Genomic DNA, 17,088 nt, shown 5'->3' with positions numbered 1-17,088 from the left:
TCATTTATGTTTAAATTAATTTTGTTATTACAATTAGATAAGCCAAAAGTAATTTGTAAACTAGGTACTTTTTTGAAGAATGTCCTTCCTCTTACTACTCTCCGGCCCCTAGCTTGTTCTTCACATCCTGGGCCACCTGTCACAGTCATCCAATATCCTGCCACACAAGATAGAATGTAAGACCTAGAATGTGGTTTTAATTGATTCATGCATGGGCATCATGCAGAAAATCTTTGCACAAGTCCATACAAACAATCAAAGCTACCATCACCTCCTCCCTCACCTCCTCTCCTGCAATAGAAATGAAAGTCTCCCCTCTGGTGTTAGAGGACAGCGAGGCTCCAGAACAGAAGGGACAGCTATATGTGGACAAGGCCCTGCAGGAGCTGAAGAACCTGGGTAGGGACCTACAGATCCTCTGCCTTCAGGTGAAGCAGCAGTTGGGTGGAAACCAGAGCTCGGAGGAGTGGATCCAGGTGGGTTTCAACATTGACCGCCTACTTTTTGGCACTTATATCTCCTTCATATTAGTCATCTTCATAACCCCGGGTGCAGTCATACAACACATCCCGATTATGCTGATTATGATTATTGTCTTTAAATATTTTGGGGACTTTTCTGAATTATTATTTGTTAAAATGATTCCTCATATTCCTCATCAGTTATTACTACAGAGAAAGGCTGAGGGTTGGTTGTATTTGTGCAGTTAAAAGTAACGCGTCTCCATTTTTACACTGAGCTGTCCACCTTTACAATTTGATATTTTGTGTTCATTTCTTTTATTTAAAATGATCTTGGTAAGTTAATTTGTAGGGCACTGAGGCACTGAAATGAATATTTGAGAGATTTTCTTGAAACTCCTGTTGTTTCTCCTCCCAACTTGTCAGTTACACAACAGATATTTGCATACTGCAACAGCTGGGTCCACAGGATTCACTCTACCCTGGAGGTTTCTTGTAAACATGTTCCTCTGTCCTACAAGTTCTTTTATTTGCCCTTCTCCTGAGTCTAAGTCCAGGACCTCATTTCCCAAAAGCATCTTAAAGCAAAGATGATTGTAAAATCTGTTTTTACCCCTTAAGCTTAAGAGATGTTTCCTTAAAGACAGTCTTGATGACAGTGATGATCCTGACTGTACTTCTCTGTAATATGATGCACTAATACAAAAGAGAATATAAGTCTAAACTCTCCCAGTTCCTCCTTTGCGTTTAATATTCATAGGAAAACATTTAGTTTGGGAGCAGTAAAACAAGTTGCCATTAATGGAAATCATCTCGTGTGTGTGTCTTTTTCTCTTTACATTTGATTAACATGTTTCAAAAACAAAAATAGCCTACACTGGAAATCATTTCATGCATTGTGTTTCAATTAGCATCCACTAATGTTCTCCAATCTGATTTCTGCAGCTCTTGACCCTTTTGTATTGTGCATGAAGTAGATTTGAGTTGGCCAACTGATGCAGGCCCACTGCATGCTGAAGTGTGCACTTATAATGTTTGTTCGGGGTGGGCCAAACTGCCAAAAATAAACAGACCTAACAAGTGAAACCAAATAAAAGTTGACAACAACATTGCTTGCATTTAAATGAAATGTAAGGGAAACAAAACTCACCTGTTTGCTCCTTTTCTTTATTTGACATGACACCATTGTTATTTTGACAAACATGACATGTAGGTGACCCAGTTGGAAATGCTGTCAGTGGGACAAGGTATGAGGTTCAGCTGACACAGACAAGATGATGGAGGTGAAGACAGTCAGGCTCATTTTCATCTGTTTTTCACTGCTTCACGGTAAGAAAGACAGATTTTTGACAGTTTTCCACAGTAAATTGACAAAACAAAAAAGACAGTTAGGATACTCTGTTAAAAGCTGGAATATAGTCAGCCGGGAGAAACTTAAAGAAATCTTAACTTTTTGAGATTTTTTACAAGAAAATACAAGCTAAGCTGAAAAATAATTAAATAGAAATTTGAAAGTTTGTGTCTTTTCTCACTTTATATTTAATAAGCAATAGAAAAAAAGATTATTAATTTAAAAAAAAAAAAAATTAATAATATGATGATATCGGCCTTAAAGTTTGATCTCTGTCCTGCATGATATGATGCATTTAGTTCATTAAGTCTTACCCCATTCTGTACAGCATACAGAGAATGATCTGCGTGTGAGCAAATGCAAATAAATACTTCTGTTTGGGCTAGCTCATGAATTTGATTTTTTTCCCCTTACTCTCATTAAACCTAGGTTTTGCTGAAGCACTGAGATGCACCAGCCCAACTCTTGAATCCTTGTTTGATGCACTTGAGAGAGAAGTATTTAATAAAAAACATCTGCGACCTGTAAAAAAACCCACAGATGCACTAAATGTTTCGGTCGGAATGACTTTGGAGGGAATTTTAGGAGTGGTGAGTTCACAAGTTGTACAAAAATATATTCATGCTTGCATAGAAACATGCGTATTTTTTTTTAACTACCATTAGTGAACTGATCATTCAGAATCATATGTCTCATCCCCAGAATGAAAAAGCCCAGTCCGTGACATCACTCTTATGGCAAGTCCTGGTAAGTTTTCAGAGCACTGACAAAATGTAAATTATTTATAAATACGTTAAAATCTTTTGGCATACCAGAAATTTAAATAGTCTGTAAATTGATGTTCAAATACCATGATCTTAACAATGTTAAACATTACAGTGTCTTATTGTTATTGTGTAAATTGTGTTTTTCAACATAGCATTTTCAAATGGAACTCCTCATATTGTTCTCTGTTGATACAAGTCACAAATATGAAGACACAAACATTAGTTTGGTGTTCTAATGAATATTTATGAGAGCAGGATGGTGTATGTTGGTTGTATGATGTAAAATAAATAACAGTGTCCATGTTTCCTCAGTACTGGTAACACTGAGGGAAGTCTGCACCTTGTTTATTGTCCTCAGAACGAGGCTGCACGCCGACATTTTCAGACCATAATAAAACAGGCTGCAGTGAGAGTCTCTCTCCATGGGATAGCCTATGTAAAAACTGGAGTTGGTGCATTTAGTCCTTCTAAAGCACTATTCGGACGGGATTAGTTTTACATAGGTACGTGGGGTAAAGTAATAATTACCATAGATTTTAGTCCTGTCCGAATGTGCCATGTCAGTAATCATTACCGCATGATGTCAGTAAAGATTAACGCGACTTTTACCTTCTGTAAAAGGGTCCCGGACAATTACTAATCCCGTGTGAACAGACCAGCAGTAAATAGGCTATGTGTGTTAGGGCTGTCAAAAAAAGTTCTAAATATATTCGAATATAGCCTACATATTTTTTATAAGTTCGAACCTAAATTTGATAATTCGAATATCATTAATAATTAATTAATAGGCTACTATTAATAATGATGTATATCTCGGCGAATCCCGTTCGGGCGGAGATGACTCGCAGAGAGGGACACAACGTCGGAAGGAGAGGCGCCAACGGAGGAGCCCGCTGCGCCAACACCAGCTATGGCGGGTGGATAGTGCCACGGTAATCCTACCGCAGGAGACTCTCGTGTGACATCAACGTCTGAACTGGCTGACTCACGCCAGGGCCACACTGCCCGCGGAAGCGCAGCGCACCGAAATTCTCGCGCGCGCCGGAGCACCTCCGTTCACATCAGACGCGCATTTCTCCATGCCGTCGACAAGCGATTCTGCTCCCAGCTCTTGTTTTTCACTGCCTGGCTTGTCAGATTCCCTCGCGGCTCGCGCAGAAAATAGACCAGACGCCGAACTGATCGCTGCAAATCGCGGAGCTTCCCGGCGCGGCGCGGCCAGTGTGGACGACACAGTCGGTTAACATGGGCGCCGAAAGGAAACTGCCTTCTCTTCTCGGCACTTCGAGGCTATTCGCGGCGCTTCCGCGGGCGGTGTGGCCCTAACGTTACTCCGTCGCCAGTGCAAGTCGTCGTTGATAAGTACGTCGCCACTCCTACGCCGTCGCCAGTGCAAGTTGTCGTTGAACATTTATTAAATAGGTCTACATTATTTTGTCTATTGCATGTTTCCACCTGATTCTTTTATACAGTCAGGCGGTGACGGAAGGGGGGGTTGCTCCTTCTCCTTCTCCTGGTAATGCTTGCATTGGCACAGGGCTGCCCCTGACCAAATTGGGGCCCTAAGCGAAATTTTATTTGGAGGCCCCCATCCCAAATGTATCATAGGTACAAAATGACCGTACAACAACTTGCCATTTAACTTGACAACCTTTACTGGCAATAACAAATGTAGTGTAGATACAGTAGTTTGGCTGTATGAGTCAAATAAAATAAAAAATTCAACCTGAAATAAATAAATAAATAAATATTGAATAAAAATAACTTCAAACTGAAATAAATAAATAAACAAATCTGAGTCACAAATAGCCATCAGTTACTCATCAAAAGAAAGTAACTTCCACCACCTCATTCCCCCACCCTTGATTAAACACTGAAAATAAAATAAAAGAGGAAAACAGGTTTTTCCTATTTAATCTTATTTTGTTATATTTCTCCCTCTCCCCTCTCTGGAGGCGTCCGATCTCCCTCAGCCCTCTGCCTCTCCCACCTTAATTAAACACTGAAAACAGAAATAAAATACAGAGACAATCTTTTCTATTTTCATCTGATTTAGCTATATTTCTCCCTCTCCCCTCTCTGGGATATTTCTTATCCTGTGCGAATCGGCCATTAATATTACCAACGTCCTGTGGTAAAGCGATATTACCCCACATGCCCATGTAAAACTAATCCCGTCCGAGCAGTGCTTAGACAAACGCAGTGGTTTAGTGTTGCCGTAGCCCATAGAAAAGACTAACTGCGAAGCTTTTTGAGGATTAGAATATATGTAATACATAAAACACGTCAAAATTACCTGTATAAACACTTGAAGATCCACTCATTACTAAAAGTGTATGTCATATAAAAACTAATGGAATGGTCAAAGTTATCGCACTGAAATTTAAAGCCACGGTGTGTAGGAATTTCTCCCATCTAACGTTGAAATCATATATTGCATTCAAACAGATGGCGCACTCTAGCGCCTCACTGTTTCAAACACGTATTGCAACAACTGTAGCAGCTGTGTACCAAAAAGCTATGATAACACTGATGAAACCATGTCATCCAATACTACATGGAGTATTCATTCAGGCTCCTACACAGACACACACGACACAAGTTGATTACTGTGCCGGTAACAGCTGTTAGTGGCCAGTGGCACTAGTGCCACATAATAAAGTCCCACTCTTTGAGCATAATGCAGGATTATGTATTATGCAGCATCACGAGAGACGGAATCCTCGTCGCCAACAAAGTGCAAAAGGGAATCAAAAAGGCAGCGTGACCGGCGAATTAAAAAAACAAGGGTCAGCATTGGGGTTGCATTTCCCAGGTGGAGAGAGCTGCTGAAGGAAAAAGGTAATACAATCACAGGCCAGCGCTAACAGCGGCGCAGTGATGCGAGGAGAGGGATGAGGCTGTTAGCGACTGGCCGCTAACAGCGGCTAACAGCCAACAGCGGCGCTGGCCTGTGATTGCATTACCATTCTCCCTCAGCAGCTCTCTCTACTTGGGAAAGGCTACCCCGATGTGGGCCTTAGTTTTTTTTTAATTCGCCGGTCACGCCGCCTTTTCTATTCCCTTTTGTGCTTTCTTGGCGACAAGGATTCCGTCTCCCATGATGCTGCATATGCATGATCCTGCATTATGCTCAAAGAGTGGGACTTTGTTTCAAATTTGCCAGGGTAGTAGCGAAGCGCCTCTTGCTCCTCTCCTTCGGCTCCTCAGTCACGCAGTGCTGGCCTGGCTCTCAACGAAAACGCAGGTGGTGCTGTATGTCCCTTGCTGGCGGGTGTATTCTCAAGATGGTGAAACGTAATGGAACCCCACAAACGACGCACAATGTACAAACAAATCCGAAATTCTCCTTTTACGAGAATAAGTCAGATTATTGGGGGAGGTAATAGTACACCAGTGATGACATATTTATGAATGCAGACATCAATTTTTGCCAATAAACAACTGAATATGTTACACAATGTCCCTTTAAGGTGTGTTGATGGATTCACGTGGTCAACACATGCACTGAGTAACATTACAAGTAAACACTCTGCCCCAAAAGTTGCCGGCAGTTGGCCCACTGAATTTTTTTTTTTTTCTCAGACTCCAGCTGCTGCAAGAGGCAGCGAAACATCCTTTCATTTTATAGTTACAGTAATAAAACTCTTCATGTATGAACAGTGGTTATATAAGCCTCAAACCAGCCACAACTCAGCCCTGAGCAGAGTGACCCCCAACAGAGGGGGGACCAAAAATGGGGATGTTAAAGAACAGTTCCATTGGTGCCATCCACAACGTTTCACAGTGGAAACGGAAAAAATGCGTACCGAACTGAACTGGACTGAGCCGTACCATACTGCTTGGTGGAAACAGGGCTTATGTGTCAGCCCTGCCACAGTCTGGCAACCAAGGTCCAAGGCAGGATAGTAATTTTTGTTTTTATGACTGAAACAGAACCCAGAAGTTTCCAGTTTCTAGTTTTGCTAATATTTGTTAGTAGTTTTTTTTTTATTGTGGTCTTTGGGATTTGATAAGAGCACGTTCAGCAGATGCACTGCAACATATGCAGAGGACAGAATGATGCATCTAGACTGGAGAGGGCTGTGGCCAGTGGAATTGCCCCCACCGCCTCCCTTAGTCAAAAGTGGGACTATTTCAACTTGTAACGTGTCTAACTTTGGTGGATCATAACACATCAAGTATTGAATTAATCTGCAGATGCTCTGCTTTATTATAAGACCAAACTTTTTATGGATATCAGTGTTTGAGCCACGATGATGACCAAAATGTAGCTGAGGTGATCTCTGGAAAAGTTGCAGTCCCTACAGGCTGGTTAAGAGGAGTGAGGAGTCAGCAATCAGTGACGATATGAAACAATCAGTAATATAAGTTTTTCGACAACTGTGAACACAAAATATTAGGCTGACTGGTTCAGTAGTTTGTGAGATTAGACAGACGGATACACACACACACACACAGTCATCAATGCGCACTTATGCTTTAAATTAAACTATGTAAAGAATGTACTGGCACAATTACGTGGTACATCATGCTGATGTTGTTCTGTTTAATGTAGGAATGGAATATAGAGGGACTGAGCTGGGATGAGAAGGAATGTGGTGTTAGAAGAGTTTCTGTCCCTCGAGACAAGCTTTGGATCCCAGACGTCATCATTGCGGAGATGTAAGTTAAAATGACGTTCAGTACTCTGTAAAGAAAACAAAAGTAATCACACCATCAATAGACCCTATCTCCTAGACAATGGCAGCAACTTTATAGCTGTTGGACACGCAGTGGTTTATCTTTCATGCTTCTTTTGGACATATTATTACATGTATTATGTACAAACACTTTAAAATATTTGGTGGTTATTTCACGAAACAAAGGGAAAAAGTCAGCTGAGTAGAACATTCATTACTTTAATGTACAATTATTATTATTTTAAACTTCCATGTTATTTCTTTTCAGCATGGATGAGGACACATCTCCTTTTATTCCCTACGTCTACTTATACAACACAGGTCGTGTGTATGATGATAGGCCATTAAGAATGGTGACCTCCTGCCGATTAGAAATCTACACTTTTCCCTTTGATATCCAAAATTGCTCGCTGACCTTTGGACCATTTCTACACCTTGGTAAGTCTGCAGATAAAACAAAGCCTTATCGCCAGAAGAAAATTTTGGCATTGTACATTTATGCAAATACACTATATTTTTACATTTTACATGTATCATATAAATGTTTGTACAGTGACTAAATATGTAAGCTGACTTTATCAGCGGGAAGTGGAGGGGTTGATGGATGGCGTGTCACATAGGCTATACGCCTGCTAAGCTGCAGACCACTGTTCTGGACCAACACAGAAACAACATTGTGATTTAGCAAGTCATTGCTGTGTTCATCGCGTTTTTTGTTTTTTGTTTTTTGTTTTTTTTAGGTCCCAAACGTGGGCGTTTTGTAGCAACTGGTTGCAGTCTGTCCAGCAGCTTTTTGGACACTTTTTAGTTTTTGACAGAGTCATCAGTGCAACCAAAACAGAACAAACTAACAAAACAAATGATTAAAACTCCACACAGAATAAAAAGAGTGAATAAATACATAAAATAGCATAAAAATAACCAGAACTGTAAGGTTACTCCACATTAAAATGCAGATTAAAAAAGATAGGTCTTTAATTTACATTTAAAAATACCAAAATCAAAATTTTCATTTCTGAGGTTAAGAGTTTAATTACTTTTTGTTGTTGTTGTTGTTGTTGTTGTGTTTTGCACTAATTATGCATTTCTAAAGATGAAAACTAAATGCTTTACACAAGTCAAGCCAAAATTTCAGTACGATTAAATAAATTAATTCAAATATCTTCAGGTCGTAACATTTACAAACTCAGCTTTGACAGCTCTGCTTTACTCATGTGCATGACTTCACACAGACTGAGCAACTAATATGGACAAACTTTCCTGAAACTGTATTCCAGTGGAAGATGTAAGGATGTTTGCAGGTTCCTCAGCTGAAGCGATCCTGGCGGAGTCTAGAAATGTGATGCAGATTCAAGGGGAGTGGGAGCTTTTAGATATCATAGAAGCTCCGAGAACCTTGAACATAACTGCTGGAAGCTACTCTGAGATCAGATACTATGTAAGTTATTTTATGTAATCATTTATTAACATGCGGAATCATTTATCCTTTCAGCATTGATTTTAATTATTTATGTGATTAATCCTGGAAAGATTAAATTGATAGGACATGCTAAAAATGCCAACATGAAAGTTTTTTCTTTCTTTCATTTTTGAGTTTAAGGAAGTGAGGGTAGTGGGTGTTTTTGTGGATGTTTTATCATAGGAGAAGCATGTCAACAGAAAACAATGTGAGGGCCAATGATGGATCCCTGAGGGGCCACCAAAAAGCATCAGAAACTGCAACACAGTTTCACAGGGGCTTGTAAAGGCCAATATTCTTGGCAAAAGTCTATTTTAGTGATGGTAATTAGACTGATATTGTAAATTCTCACTAAAAACTTTTGTTGTTTTATCTTAAGATTGTTTTGAGACGTAGGCCAGTCCTCTATGTTGTAAACCTCCTGATGCCCAGCTGCTTCCTCATCACATTGGACCTCTTCAGCTTCCTGCTGCCTCCCCATAGTGTGGACCGGTCCTCCTTCAAAATGACCCTCATCCTGGGCTACACCGTTTTCTTGCTAATCATGAACGATCTGCTGCCTGTCACTGGAAATTCAACACCTCTCATGAGTGAGTGACACCTGTGATAGTTTTAAATTAGCCAACTACACCTCATATTGAGATAAGGGCCATGCTTTTTCTTTTATATTTAGACTAGCGTTTCTTCTTGACCAGATGCCTTGCTGCATTATTAGTACCTTGCCCTCTGAAAAGCTGGTTCTCTTTGAAGCATTTTGCTCAGTCAGAGTGTAATTTTAACTAAGGTCAATGTAACAGCCCCACAAACTACATCCTCTGATATCAACATACAGTTAAACTGTCTCTAAAACACCTTCACCAAGACCTGAACATTATACCCTTTGTGATGGGAGGATTTGTTGCAGGACTGATAACCAGTAGCCATAACCAGTACATTGGCAACTGAGTGTGTAAGTTTGGTCTCACCTCACACTTCTGTTGCTAAACATAAGACATTACTACACCAACACCGGCACATGTAGACTTGAGTCAACCTCCTTAAGTGGACGTTCTACCTAAATGAAATGAATCTTGTAATACTGTACATGTGTTCATATATCGGCATCACAAGATATCGAGCAGATGCTTGAAAGAGATGCTACAACCCTAACCCTGGTTCTCTGATAGCACAAGTGAGCTACGAGAAATCTGTTACCCACCCTTAATGAATTCATTTTTAATGAAAGAGTCTCTTTATTTCTTTCCACCCTTTTTGTGTTTCCTGTAGATGTTTTCTTCTCGATCAGCCTTGCTCTGATGGTGGCAAGCCTGTTGGAGACGGTGTTTATCACTAACATCCAGCTCAGTGGTGACCAGCACGGTGTGATGCCTAACTGGCTCAAAGTCCTCGTGTTACGATATCTAGCTGTTATTGTTTGTGTCCCCCGGGCAAAGAGGAGCCGACACGTCGCAATGTCCCCTCATGCACCTGCCAGAGGTACAATAAATGATCTTTTTCCTGTAATTTTGTATAAAGTTTGTTTGAACAAAGTTCTTATGATATTAACTGTATAAGAAAATAGAGCATTAATGTTCATTCGGTCTTCTTGATCTTGGAAACAGTAATTTGTAAAAATGATTTGAAGAAATAATGGACATAGCTGCTGTGACGTCGCTAATGGGTTTGTCGACTCCTATTTTGGAGTAAAGCATTATGGATGTTGCCATCTTGGTTATTTGGAGCTAGATGTGATTATATTTGGGTGAGAGGCTGGCGCCTTTGAGGAGCGAGGGGTGGATCTGATTGAGAACACGACATCACTATCAGCAGACAGCCTGTCACTCAAAGTAGCCTGCCCTTAAATATGAGTAACTTTAGGCCTTAATTAAATGTAAACAGGTGAGTTGTGTGTCAGTGTAGCTGACTGGGAATCTCCAGGCAGGTCTTCCAGCTCTGGTGTTTAATTTGTGACCGCCACAGTGGGATGGCCACACACAAAAATGAGCTCATTATGCTGACCTCAGCAAATGCTGCTGACAGAGGACAGCTAAAACATTCAGGGTGGAACTCTTGTTTGTGGACTTTGGTTCTACATTAAAGACATAAATCTGCATGCACATATGCCACCAACCAAAGTGGTGAGTCAGAGTGACTGTGTTACACACCACTGCTGAACTCTACCTGCATTTGGCAAGTGTGTGAGTGCTTATGTCAAGCCCCGATTGCTGTCTGTTGTTTAAACAGTGTGTCACGCCATGCATCACACTAACTCTAATCTTGATTTTTTTTTTTTTTACAGATCCAGCAATGAATATCAGCAGTGTCTCTGTTGATACACCCCCTGTGACACCCCTTCATGAGCCAGCTCTGGATGAACTGAGAAAGCTGAGCAAAGATCTCATGGCCATTCGCCACCACATGGACAAACACTTCAAGGGGAACCATATGTCACAGGAATGGCAAATGATGGGGATTGTAATTGACCGTCTGCTATTCGGCTTGTACGTTATTTTCATCTTGATCTGCTTAATCACCATTGTATGTGTCTGGACCTTGAGTAGCTCACATGCAAGTTCATGATGAGGAGAGCTTAATCACACATGCTTGTTTTGATCATCAGCAAAAGTATGGCAGGTTGGCTGTTTATACAGTTATAAAGACAAAATGAGAAAAAATAAAAGTAGTATACACACACACACTGGACTCTGCGCCAACACATGCATCCACCTCTGGAGAGGACAGGAGACATGAGCACAGCCGTAGATTTCTCCTACCTTTGGGACAAACACATAAAATGTCCCATCAGGATTGGGTATGTATTTGATGAAATGATCTTCCACTATTATTTCTATGTCATTCTTTGTCCACTTAATGTTGATGTTGGGAGGGAAGGAGTAGTTGACGAAGCAAATGAGAGTATTTTCTTCTTCTGTAATCACTTCATCTTTGGGGCAGGTGATGACATCTGAGGCCTGTACTACGAAGCCAGTTCAACTTACCCAAGATATCTTCTCGTTATCTGGCTTGACTAACCCTAACATTGACCATCTGGGTAACCGGTACTACAAAGCTGGTTATCAGCTAGTTCGGTCAACTCTGGGTTTTCCTATCCAGCCACGAGCGTGTTCATGTCAAAGAGGTGAGGGTGTTAATTACAAGCAGCATCATCACAACCATGAATGAATTAGGATACTTCATATGATATCGTCCATGGACACTGTTTTCTTCAGTGATCTGATTAGTCAGAGGTCGGGGTGTTGACAGGCTGTGATCTGATACCCTGAAGTTAACCTGCTCCAGGGCAGGTTAACTATTCAGCATAAGTTAACATGGTGATTTAACTCTGTAAAAAGAGAACCAGCTTCGTACGACTGAAAACCCAGAGTTAACCCTGAAGTTACCTCACTTACTCCAAATCCTGCTTTGTACAGGCCTCCGGTGTCTCTGAGGGTTTAATTAAGACATAACATTACGTATTTAAATTATGCAGATTTTTGTAAGAAATACAAATAAAATGCTGCTGTATCTTTGGCAAATATTGAAAAAAAGATGAATAAAATAAAGACAAAATGAAATGAATAGTATTATGTTGTAGTATTTCTTAGTTTTCTTTGTAGTTCTAGTGAAAGATGAACTGAAGGAACGACTACAATGAACAGAACGTATTTCAGTGTCTGTATGAATACTGTAATCTGTTTCAGGGCAGACTTGAAAATCGTAAACCTGTCCTAAAATTCACTGAAACTCACCTAAAATGCCTATCCAATGCCTACCTGAGGTTCATCGAAAGTTGCCCTTGTTCCATTTTTGAAAGGTAACACTCAACAACAATCAGAGCCACTGTAAGCACTTCTGTTATTGAATTAAAGAAATTTCAACACACTGAGATGCTGCAGATGACTAGAGTTGGGAGGTACTACCTGGAAAACACAATTTTGGGCCATATCTTGAAGCCTCAGCTAGTCCATTTTCAAAGTAGATAACAATATCAGAGAAATAAACATCCTAAATATGTTTATTTTTAGGCTTTGTCCAGGCGCTTTTCAAGAAAAGAGAGTTAAACAATGTTCTGAATGTGTGAATGTGAGTGATAAGTAAACAACACAGACAGAAATGTCTGTTTAGGAGCTGACTTAAATCTTGTGCAGGGTCTTTTGTATGGGATTCAAGTGGATACGTAAATCATGAATGAGATACTTTTTTAAAAGACAGGTATTAATCTTTTATCTAATTGACCCTTCGCTAAGTTCCATCCCCGGACGCAGATTGGCCAATCATAACGTAGCATTGGGCCGGCTCAGACCAGAGTCCAGCAACAACACAGCTGTGCTCCACTGACTCTAATGCAATCGTTTCAGATTTCCCTAGTTTTCAGGCTGGTTTTGTGGATTTGGAGCTAAATGTCGTGCCTGGGGCACGTCATGTATTAATGATAGTGTAGGGTTAGCTAGCTAGCTACTGAAGATATAGTCTACTGAATGTATACACATGCTGCTTTTGCTTTTTAATGATTACAACAGTGAAAAAAGGCCGACCCTGCTGTACAGGAACCAGTGAAGGGAAGCAGGGAAACTTTGCTGATATTCAACCAGCTGTGTGTCATTGCATTGTGTGCAGATGAGCGTTGTTTGACTTCCCCCGGAAATCCTGCCAGACGTGCTGGCAGAAGCACAGGGGTGAAGCCAAACACTGCTCATCTGCACACACTGTGATGCCACACAGCTGGTTCAATATCAGCAAAGTTTCCCTTTATATTCATTGTCTTGTGTGGCGATCAGCAGTGATGTGGTGGTTCACTTTTACACTGTGATCTGTAGCCTATAGTTCGGCTTTAGCTTCTAACTATCTTCTAGTGATTCTCTCTGGAATCACTGTTTCATTTTATAATATTTCTTCAGGAAGTGCAGTCACATACTCTGGTGAAAATATGCACTCTCAATCTTGAAAGTCCGTGACAGATTAAGTTAAAACTACTCAACCTCCCTCAGTCCACAACACACACAAACTGGTCTACCCAGAAGACTACTATGTAATGAATGGAAGTGATTTGCAGGTTTGCAGAAACACTCTCATCAGAGAATACCTCTGAATATATTAGGTAAAATGATTTATGTACAAGTACAAGTATAAGGTTGTCTACTGAGAAGTTACAGGCTGAAACAGGCCCTCTAATGTGACAGGAATATAGCTGGGATTGATGCCAGCTGAACACTGGGAGACACAGAGCATTGCTGAGCGCTGGCCAAGTGCTCCAGGGCAACCACTGAATAGACAACATGTTTTCTCTTTTTTCTCTTTTGACAGCGTGGTGCGAGTGAATAAACACAACTGCTCATCATTATACTCGCTACTGTACATTTTTACCTGAGTCGTTGATGCGAGACTTGATATTTTAGACATGGCTCCTTTTGAAAAAGGCTCAGCTCGGCACTTCTGGCTTTCTGAGAAGTGTCTCTTTTTTTTTTTTTTGTCCCCCCCTGTTAAATCAGCCCTACTTCAAAACCTTTCATACAGGGCCATGTTTCAGCTCTCTGTTGGTAGCCCGGCTGCTTTATTGTCTCAGCTGGTAACTACTGTATCTGTCACTCACTGGAGAAGAAGTGAACACCATGACTACTGCAGTAAACAAGCTTTAAGCAGCTCTTTGTATGGTCGTGCACACGTACAGACAGTACAGAGAAATGTAGACAGTATAGGGAAACACTGCAGAACTGTACCACAACTTGTGTTTTTCTACTTGTAAGGTAAGCAACACACTAACTTCCTCTTCTCAGAACTGTTTGGGGCTTCATACTAGCTTTAAAAAATACAAATAATGTATATAATGGGATATTTTTGAGGCAGTTGTGTCTACTTTCTACTGAACACACCAAACCTGTGGTTGTTTTTACAGCATTTGTTGCACCACAAGCTGAAAGATTTACAGCAGCTGGTGGTGCCAAGAGCACAGCTAGGAGCCAACAGACAAAATGTTCATCAAAAATGCCAACCGACAAAACCCCCGCCGCCACTATGAATTCTTTCAGCGCAGTCGAACCTACAGGGGGGAACCGCCGGCAGTGGCAGGTAAATGTCTGCAGCATCAGACATCAGAGTTTGTGATGTTCTGTGATGACTCATTCTCACTTTAATCCACCCAGATTATTCTTCTGTTAAAATACATTGTGGCTCATGTTGGATAAGTGCTCCCCATGGTGTTTTAAAAATAAATTTGGTTTGCTGTTTGGATTTGAAGATGACTTCAGCATCACTGCTATGCAGTTATTTTAACTGGGTTCAAAGTAACTGGGCCCACAGCTGACGTCACTATATTTTACAAGGATAGACTATTGGCTTGGGGTTTTTCCAGTTCAAACGCTAAAATAAAAAATACCTGATTTAAAGGAGTTCAGCAAATGTTAAGTGAAGTTAGTCCAGCAGTGACGTGTTGACTACTCCAAAGTAGTTTGTTAAAGAGAAAGGCATTTACAAACACTGACCTAATTTGACTTCTCAAAGTGCCTGATTAATTCCTGTAATCAGGCACTTTTAAAGAGCACTTTTCACCCTCTCTGGTTTGTCCTGACTTCCCCAGGATTTCTCCTCTACCCGGACACTCCCGCTAAGATGGAGACCACATCACGAGAAGCTTTCTGCTTCAGACCCGTCTCACAACAAGACAGAGGCAAAGGTCTGCGGTCTTATCTCAGCCTAGAGAGTAAACTCATTCTGTCTGTTTTAAGATAAGGTGTGAGTCAGTATGTGTTGTGTTTAATGGATGTACTATGTGTGTGTTTTGGAAAAGTTTTAGCTGTGTATGTGTGGGTGGAGATTAGGAAAGTGAGTTTCTGAGTTCTTTTATGTAATGGTTTAATCAGGCATACGGTCATTAAAATGAAATAATAACAATACAGTTACTAACGCTTAAAGGTCCAATGTCGAGGACCAGGGTGCCCACACATTATCATTTAATGTAATTTATTTTATTTTATTTATAAGGACAAAGCACATTAATCAACATTTCTGTAAATGTGCCAGTGTTAGCCAGCTGGCTAATTTTCAGCTGCAGTCCTCTGGCAAGATGCTTTGAAACCAATGAAATGGGCAAACTTTCAAAGCTTTTCCATGACTTTTCAAGGACCCATAATATATGGTTTTTTTCTTGCCTCACTGGCCCAGCATTTTTCAAACATATCAGATTCAAACTCCATTTAAACACAATTTCATCTAGCTGGCATACATGAAGGGAGAGGTGGAACGCAGGGAGAACATACTTGACACTGGGAGAAGATGGTGCTCTCCAGGTTTAACTATTTTTATATTAAGTCTTCTTCTACTTATATGAAAGTAGAAGACTTGAAGAAGGGGAAATCATTTGGGATGTGTCAACAACAACAGTTAGAAGGAGTTCTAATTTTTTTTCCAAATGTTGCCTCCATAGACGCTGAAAAAAAGATTCATAGGATTATCCATTACTGTGTATGAAATGAAACCCTTACTGATGTTGTCATTACCCTTCAGGTGATCATATCGCCCCGCACACACAACAGGGGTCTCGCCGTTCTCATCCCACATCCTCGAGACAAACAGGAAGAGGAAACAGCAGCAGGGACGGGGAGCCAGGGGAGGACGAGCAAGAGGGCGACCATGATCAGACAGCAGTGACAACTGAACCACACGTGACAGAGATGCAGTCTCAGTACCAGAAAGATTTCCCTCCTCCATCCTCGAGCCACAGGAGGCGAACACCTGCATTCCCACAGCCAGACAACATCGGCATCAACCCTGCCTTCAGGTGAGAGTGAGGCTGTCAACATCACAGTGCGCTACAGCTGAATGTAGAGCAGCTCATCAGTGTATGTGTTTCTGTTCACAGGATTGAATTTAGCACCATGCAGAGAGAGCATTACCCCATTTGGCCCATGATGGATCTCAGGAGTGCTGGGAGGCTAAGAGAGAAAAAATGATGTCAAAAACAGTCATGTTTAAAGTTATTATATTCAATCAGCTGGCTATTGAACCCTATCAATCTCACACATTTGTTTTTATAATCAGATTCTTTAGTTGCTTTTGTTTACTCTGTTACATCAGGGTTACTCAGGAGTCACTTCCTTTCAGACAAACTCCTTTCTCACATTTAGCTTCACCTCATATAACATCTGATGAATTTCCCAGCATCAGGTCAGTCTGATGAGCTAATGGACTGATGATGTGTCCAGGACACGGAGTCACAGGATAAGACTTGATAATCTAATGCTAACACCAGACCTTTTTTTTTTTTTTTTTTTTTTAAAAAAATAGATGACTTTAACATTTCCTATTGATGACTTCAGGCAGACATGCAGTCAGCTTGGGTGAAAACAACCCACCCAGTGACTCATGGCTGAAACATGATGTAGGAATCAAACAG

The 17,088-nt window shown here is 40.8% G+C and overlaps 2 protein-coding genes across 3 annotated transcripts; both read left to right on the top strand.

The window, feature by feature from the left end:
- The first annotated feature begins 416 nt into the window (after nucleotides 1-416).
- Nucleotides 417-12,151, top strand: LOC125898805 (5-hydroxytryptamine receptor 3A-like). The gene is made up of 10 exons (XM_049592749.1): nucleotides 417-476; nucleotides 1,675-1,790; nucleotides 2,242-2,402; nucleotides 2,515-2,559; nucleotides 7,138-7,244; nucleotides 7,530-7,699; nucleotides 8,539-8,699; nucleotides 9,100-9,310; nucleotides 9,987-10,196; nucleotides 10,999-12,151. Exons 2-10 carry the CDS (start codon nucleotides 1,736-1,738, stop codon nucleotides 11,277-11,279), a joined length of 1,401 nt encoding a protein of 466 aa, XP_049448706.1. The 5' UTR covers nucleotides 417-476; nucleotides 1,675-1,735; the 3' UTR covers nucleotides 11,280-12,151.
- Nucleotides 12,152-12,437: 286 nt separating this feature from the next.
- si:dkeyp-69c1.9 (uncharacterized) lies at nucleotides 12,438-16,964 on the top strand. 2 transcript variants are annotated; one of them, XM_049592752.1, is made up of 5 exons: nucleotides 12,438-12,513; nucleotides 14,593-14,765; nucleotides 15,274-15,369; nucleotides 16,200-16,473; nucleotides 16,555-16,964. In XM_049592752.1, exons 2-5 carry the CDS (start codon nucleotides 14,669-14,671, stop codon nucleotides 16,643-16,645), a joined length of 558 nt encoding a protein of 185 aa, XP_049448709.1. In that variant the 5' UTR covers nucleotides 12,438-12,513; nucleotides 14,593-14,668; the 3' UTR covers nucleotides 16,646-16,964. The 2 variants fall into 2 exon arrangements, with proteins under 2 accessions (XP_049448709.1, XP_049448708.1); XM_049592751.1 differs by lacking the exon at nucleotides 12,438-12,513 and adding an exon at nucleotides 14,247-14,443.
- The last annotated feature ends 124 nt before the right edge of the window (nucleotides 16,965-17,088 follow it).

Source organism: Epinephelus fuscoguttatus, linkage group LG12 (genome assembly GCF_011397635.1).
Source record: "Epinephelus fuscoguttatus linkage group LG12, E.fuscoguttatus.final_Chr_v1".
NCBI lineage: Eukaryota > Metazoa > Chordata > Actinopteri > Perciformes > Serranidae > Epinephelus > Epinephelus fuscoguttatus.
Note: the sequence above shows the minus strand (reverse complement) of the source record. Positions and strands in the feature narration are given on the sequence as shown.

Bases quoted from the DNA above. Each gene is read 5' to 3' on its own strand.
- si:dkeyp-69c1.9 (XM_049592752.1), top strand. From the start codon at position 14,669: ATGTTCATCAAAAATGCCAACCGACAAAACCCCCGCCGCCACTATGAA. The intron at 14,766-15,273 runs GTAAATGTCTGC...TGACTTCCCCAG, and splicing joins GGAACCGCCGGCAGTGGCAG to GATTTCTCCTCTACCCGGAC. The intron at 16,474-16,554 runs GTGAGAGTGAGG...TTCTGTTCACAG, and splicing joins GGCATCAACCCTGCCTTCAG to GATTGAATTTAGCACCATGC.
- LOC125898805 (XM_049592749.1), top strand. From the start codon at position 1,736: ATGATGGAGGTGAAGACAGTCAGGCTCATTTTCATCTGTTTTTCACTG. The intron at 7,245-7,529 runs GTAAGTTAAAAT...ATTTCTTTTCAG, and splicing joins GACGTCATCATTGCGGAGAT to CATGGATGAGGACACATCTC. The intron at 9,311-9,986 runs GTGAGTGACACC...TGTTTCCTGTAG, and splicing joins AAATTCAACACCTCTCATGA to ATGTTTTCTTCTCGATCAGC.